This window comes from Saccostrea echinata, unplaced genomic scaffold (assembly GCF_033153115.1).
Source record: "Saccostrea echinata isolate AGI-Se365-2 ecotype Australia unplaced genomic scaffold, CSIRO_AGI_Sech_v1 ptg000047l, whole genome shotgun sequence".
NCBI classification, from domain to species: domain Eukaryota; kingdom Metazoa; phylum Mollusca; class Bivalvia; order Ostreida; family Ostreidae; genus Saccostrea; species Saccostrea echinata.
In genome coordinates this window covers 1561229-1568117 of record NW_026889796.1, presented here as the reverse complement: position 1 = coordinate 1568117, position 6889 = coordinate 1561229, and the positions used below count along the sequence as shown (strand labels likewise).

Genomic DNA, 6889 nt, shown 5'->3' with positions numbered 1-6889 from the left:
TCACCCCTGGGTGCACTGATTTAAAGAAACTTTTTACACCACTGAGGATGCTTCATATAAATATGACTTATTATGCTTTTTTATTCCCCATCAGAAGATTCTGAATTTACTCGGTGACAATGAATGCAATGAATGATTTAGCGGAAGCTGTTTTCCGCAAAAGGCTAAAAAAAAAAAATGTTATACATTTACAGTAATTTCACTGTCCTATATGCACGCTTTCAAAAGTGTATCAAAGAAATTCCGACGAGAATCGAACAGATTTTAATCAATAATACTTCGGTTTTATTGCATTTGATCGTTTTAATCTCTCGGGGGGAAAATGAACTGTCTTGGATAATACGCAACACTATATTTTAATTTATTTATCTTCATCGATTACAACTCTTTCTATAGATATCATCCAAGCAATGAAGAAGGGTCTATCACAAAATCAGTCCCTAAAATGCAAAAAAAAAAATCATTTAATTTCAAAAATAAAATTGTTTTATTGCATTAATGGAGATGTTATCTCTAAATCAAAGCTATTTATACAAATCATAGCTTAGTCTGCCATTGCTGTTTAGATGAAAAACGTAATTTAAGTATGTTTATAAATCTTCAATAAAGCTTATACATGTACAACCACGTTTATAATTTAGCACTTTTGGAATATTCATATCTGTTATTGCATACTTTTAAGATATACGAAGTAATTGTATACTACTATAAGATATACGAAGTGATTGTTTACTATAAGATATAAGAAGTGAAAAAACAATGGTGGAGCTGTGTCCAGTGATCTAGTAGATCTTTGACAACATTCTCGAAAAAAAAAATGTACCTTTAAAGGCACCAATTAATTATTTTGTAGAATGTTTGTTAGTGTGTAAATAGAGAGGATTATAAAATATTAAGATTAATCCAAATACTAACATATGATATTTACAACACTTTGTTTACAAAGAGTGTTACCTGTGCAAATACCACAAAATTTTCTGCAGTTTTCTTCCCTCCATAAACGATATAGAGGCTCGGTACATAAAGTACTCTGATATTCGTCACAGTTAGAAAGTTTGTCCTGGCACACTACTGTAATTGTCGGTGCTAAGAATGATAAAATAATGTTTTACATTCCCATCATTTCACTCAGCATATATTTAATATCAAAATATTTTTCATACTATAAAGTTTAAACAGTATCGAGATGCGAGTAACGTTTTATTTGTCACTTGAGATTTAGATATAATAAATATATTCTTATTTCATTGTATTGCCTTTTTCGTTTCTTTCCATAGTCTTTCTAATGTTATAGACCGTTCACGGTAGCTAAGTCGGTAGAGCGCTTTGAAGTGAAAGTTGCGGGTCCTTCGGATGAGACCTTAAAACCGAAGCCCCGTGTCACGGCAGGCGTTGGCACGATAAAGATCCCTCACTGCTTAATGGACCTGAGTGCCGAGTAAAGCTCTTCACCGGTATATTGTGACGTCTCTATATGAGTGAAGAATTATCGAATGGGACGTAAAGCAACATATAATAAATCAATCAATCTAATGTTATATACTTGAAAACTATAGTGAATTGATTATCTATAGAAAAGTAAAAGACATGTCGGTTAATTTATATCAAGAATGCATAAATCATGTAATAGATACTTCAAAAAATCATTCTTTCTCTAAAAATATAGGAAGCAAATTAGTTTCAATATTATAAAGAATTTATTGCAAAGTTTTGCTTGCTGTTTCTATTTAAAAACTATCCCAAAACCCCTCTTCTACTTAATTACGTACCTTGACAGAATCCACAGTACAGCGGACAATTCGTCTTTGCCCATGGAAAGTATATTCCAGTTTTGTTGCATATCTTTGCCGAATTGTATACTTTACAATTCAAAGTATCTCTACAAGCTATCATTGAAATTGGTTAAGATGGAAGCAAATTAGAAGAAATCTGCGGGGTTTTTTTCTTGTTAATTTAAACAGGCAAATGTTGTTATACGATTTAAGTAGACTGTACTGAAAGGTAAAATTGCAATAAATATACAACACAATTTACAATCATGGGTTTGCCATTTAAAAAACGAGCAACACATACAACTAATGTTTAACATTTGTTTCATTTATGTAATAATATCCCAAAATCACCTGAATATGATGTTTATGTCTCTCAACTTATTCGATACGCAAGTGTATGCTCCGAGAAGGATCAATTTTTAAACCAAGACAAGCTACTGACAAATAAGTTGATGTAAGAAGGATTTCAACCAACTATTTTAATTAAGCTTTTCGCAAATTCTACTGTTGCTAAAAAGGCTGATCCAAAAGTAATGTCACAACTGCTATAAAATCTTCAATAATGGAATTTTTTTCAACACAAATTCTTCTATCTATTTTGACCTTTGCTATAAAATCTCATTCAGATATATGCAAGACTTCATGAAGTATTAGGATAAACACAACGTTGGGTCTCGTCTATGCCGCACGGCAAGAATGTTGTAATGACGTTTCGCTTCAACACTCATTTTGAATCTGATGATACATAAGATTTACGCAGAAAGGAATGGGTTTAGGAATACCATTTGGACAAAGATCAAAAAGTATTAATAATACAATTCAAATCAAGTTGGTCTATAGCAAAATGGCACTAAAGATTAATATTTTTAAAAAAGCACGTTAGAGGTTAAAAAGATAAGCGGATGAACTGAAAATGAGTGCCGAAAAGTAACTTCATAAATTCATAACGACATCGGTAACATTCTTGCCATGTGATGATAGACAACACCTTACGTTGTGTTTATCTTCATATTTAAAAAAGTATTTTGTATAATCAAATGAAATTGTAAGGCAAAAATCAAAATAAATTGGGGTATCAGTATGTCAGATTTTGTTGATAACAATCGATTATTTAAGATTTCATAGCAGTTGTGACATTACTATCGGATCAATCCTCGTATAACGACCTTTCTTGTAAATACAATCTATCGTTGGGTCTTATTTTGACTGATATGTTCTATATCAATTGGAAAGCTATTCTTTTTCTACTAAATTTGACAAGGGAGCATTCTGTATACCCGATCAAAACATGGGGCTCACGGCGGATGTTGTCTATCGACAAGGGATGCTTACTCCTCCTGGGCACCTGATCCAACCTCTATGTTTTCAGGGGTCTGTGTTTATTGCCCTGTTCACGATTTGTTTTCTTTACTGGATTTATTAGATTGATCACTGTTCGTTATCTTCACCTTTTATTTTTCAAACATTTTTTAACTCTAAAAATGAGCAACAAATATGCAAAGTATGTTAATAAATGCGTTAAATGAATACATGTTATCCATCAAGTCAGGATATTTCTGCCTCCGTTAACTATGTGAAATTTTAAATATGTTAAAAAAATGTTTCAAACATGAAAAATATATGCTTCTATCATATAAAAAAAATATGTTTCGACATATGGAAATTTGTAAATTTATCGATCATAAATTATGCTACCATACTTATGAATATTATGATCGTATAGTTTCAGTTCTGCTGAAACGACTTTACATCAAGTGCCTGTTGCAATTGCCTATTTTATATGGTAAACGTATATAGCAATTTTACTATATTGCATAAAGAAAAGTTCAAACAAACTTTCTACACAGTGTTGGGAATATTTGGTGCAAAATTTGTTAGAATGACAAATTTAAAGCAAATTGAATGAAATATGGAGATAACAAACAGTAATCAAGCTCAAAAGTCCATTGAAACAATACAAATCGGTAGCAGAACAAACACATACCTTTTAAACATCAGAGGTGGGATCAGGTGCCATGGAGGAGTAAGCATCCCCTGTCTACCGCGGTTACACCCACCATGTGCTACTTGTCATGATAAGGCAAACGGAAAAATCCGTAGTCAATTCAGTTTGTAAATATTTGCCTGACAATAAGTATGAAAACCGTCGGTCAGCATTCGACTTAATGATAGATTATATTTGCTGACCTGGTCATTGTATCGACCACGGAACTTGCGAAATCTTGACTTCAAACGAGACTATTGATATCCTTGTTCCATCAATTTGTTTGTCAAAAGCTTGTCTCGTTTTAGAAATTGTTCGTACGTAGAGCATGCTCTTACGTATCGAATCAACAGGGAGATATAAATTCCATATGCAGGTGATAAAAGTATATAGTTACATGAATAAGGGAAGTTGACTAATGAAAAGTTAAAATCACGTTCATCATAAAGTTTTGATGGTAGGTTACCTTTAACGGTTTTTTTTAGTAAAATATCCAAAATAATGCTGTCTTTATCACAAGATGCATCAAAGTTCAAATAAATTCTCTTAGATGTACTTGATTTTAAATAGTAAGTAATTTTTTGTCCTCTAATTTCGTATCAAATGCTTAGAATTTATGCTTCTTCACTGAAAATCTTCTTAAATACACAACTTTAAAATTAACTTTATTTAATTGGTTTTGAATTTTGAAATTCATTGCATGTTTTACATTAATAAAAGGTATCTCATCTTGATTAATTTTAAAACATTACATGCTTAAATGGTATCTCATCTTTATTTATCAATTATTGATAAAAATATATCTCTAAAAGAGTACATCAAAATATGCTTCATTCTTTGCATATAATTTTTAAGGTATTATTTTTTTTATAGACAACAGGCAAAAAAGCTCTAAATTTAATTACTGAAATTCTTATGAACACTTTATGATTATATCTTGTCTTATTTATTGTTTGATTTTACATCATTCCAACGATTTGTAAGTTTTCATTTGCAATTAATTAGTTTGATGATATTCCTTCAATTATTTAACACCTAAATTTTCTAACCAACAAGTATGGAAAGCAAGATTAGAATAGAGAGAAAGTAGATCACCTTCAGGGACAACAAAACTAGAAACTTCAGTGGTGGATCTAGTGTTTCCTTGGGTTGGTGCAACTGTAAAAAGTACAGCAAATAAGAGTCCATAAAACTTTCATGAGGTACAATTTCATAAAAATGCTTGAATCTAAATACTGGAAAGACATGATGATTTTTTTATCAAATCTACAAGGCGTGAATTTGAATCATGTTCTTGATCAACGAGACAGAGGTCAGGTTCTTAGAATTGATCTGGTTATTTTTTTCACAATTTTATTTCATACCTGCTAGGAAAGAGATGTAATTACGAATTCTTGTTATAAACTGCATAATTTCATTATTTGTTGTATGCTTCAGCAAGTGATTATCTTTTTTTCATTAGTAAACATAGAAAATGCTAAAAAAAAAACAAACTTTTAATTGTTTTTTTTTTAAATTCCTAAATACTAAGATTGTTACCTTTACAATATCCACACGTCTTCGCACAATTCTCTCTGGCCCAAGCATAGTACGCACCATTCACATCACAAATCGCAGTTGAATTATAAAGAGCACAGTTAGCACTTGGGTTATCATTGCATGTAACAACTACAATTTTATTTTGTTATATAACCTTTATTAATCATTTGTTATTAATTCTATGCATAATAAATACTAACTAAATATAATAATTCAATTGAAAAAACTTATTTCAAAATCATGTAATTTTTTTTTCCATTTTTAAGGATCAGTAGATTATCCAAATGTCTGGCTCTGCAATCTGAATTAAAATTTCATTGGAGTCCAATTAAATGTATTTTATTTATGGTATTAATTAAATCTGATTGATAGTGTACGTACCGTGGCAAAATCCACAGAAAAGTGGACAATGTTTCCTTGCCCATAGGTAATATGCACCATGTAGATCACATATTACCGTGGCGTTGTAGAGAGAACAGTTGGCACTGGGGCTATCATTGCAGGCTGTTCAAAGAATGAACGATAAACTTTATAATGTAAGCCCAAAATCCATGCACAAAAACTCTTTCAATACTTTTAGAATATCTAATGAATTATTAATGAAGATATAAATGAACAGTTTATAATTTCAGCTTTTTAGATACATATCAAAATGATAAACATACATTTTGAAGGTAGTGCTCTTTTGCATATTTAAATTAATTAAATACACGGTTTACTTGAGTTAATGAAAAATACTCTTTACATTTATAGTTGCTAACAAATCATCAATATTTATTTACACTGTAAAGGTACTTTTATCGTGAATTCCAGATGTGTGAGTTTGATGACTTGGTTATTGTAAAAAAAAAAAAAAAAAAAAATGTGGAGCTCTGGTGCTGTGTTCACACTTATTATCCAAGCTAAATGGATGCTACGTAACAGTTTGCAAAGATTGTTTTTCAGTTATATTGTTGATTTTAATATAGGATTTAAATTTTAACACACGTGCATGTTTACACTTTTTTCCCTTCAATACTTAAAATAGAAACGAGGTTCCTGATAAGAAACGTTGTTTGAGTTTTTTACGTTAACAATGGGAATCAACCTATAATTTAGTTGCTATGAATTTTTCTAAACAATTGGTATTATCGTCAGATTTTTTAACTTGGAAAATTAATTATATCAAAATTTATTGCATATATCTAGGAAATAAAAAGCTTTTTTTCAATATTTTTTTCTTCTCTTAATGTTTATTAACATTGGCAACAGAGGACAATTAACAGTACATTATTGTCATTATCTGAAATTCCCTTAGGCACACTTGTTTTAAAAATTCGTCACCTGTTGTTGTTGTAGGAGCAGATGATGGTACAGTCAAGTCTGTATTGGGTTCTAAAATTGAGAATCATCAATCAATATATTTAATGGTGCTGTAATGTAGGTAAAATACATGTGGATACTTGTTTCTTTTAAAAAAAAATTTACGATATATTTTTACATTCAGCTTCAAAGTTTTAGAGGGTGAAGGGATGAATAGCCTGTTGTGAATAAAATCTTACACTTACTTTCTTGTGCTTTGAAGGTTGCCAATGATGAAGACAGACCAGTAGAT

At 30.6% G+C, this 6889-nt stretch overlaps 1 protein-coding gene across 1 annotated transcript; it reads right to left on the bottom strand.

Annotated features, from left to right (window-relative positions):
- Positions 1–382: 382 nt before the first annotated feature.
- On the bottom strand, positions 383–6673 carry LOC133202867 (uncharacterized; the record flags this gene model as incomplete). Its single annotated transcript, XM_061338740.1, has 7 exons — positions 383–440; positions 955–1086; positions 1770–1886; positions 4852–4914; positions 5296–5424; positions 5677–5799; positions 6619–6673. Coding segments are annotated over 7 exons (660 nt in total), but the record flags the coding sequence as incomplete, so codon positions are not given.
- Positions 6674–6889: the final 216 nt, after the last annotated feature.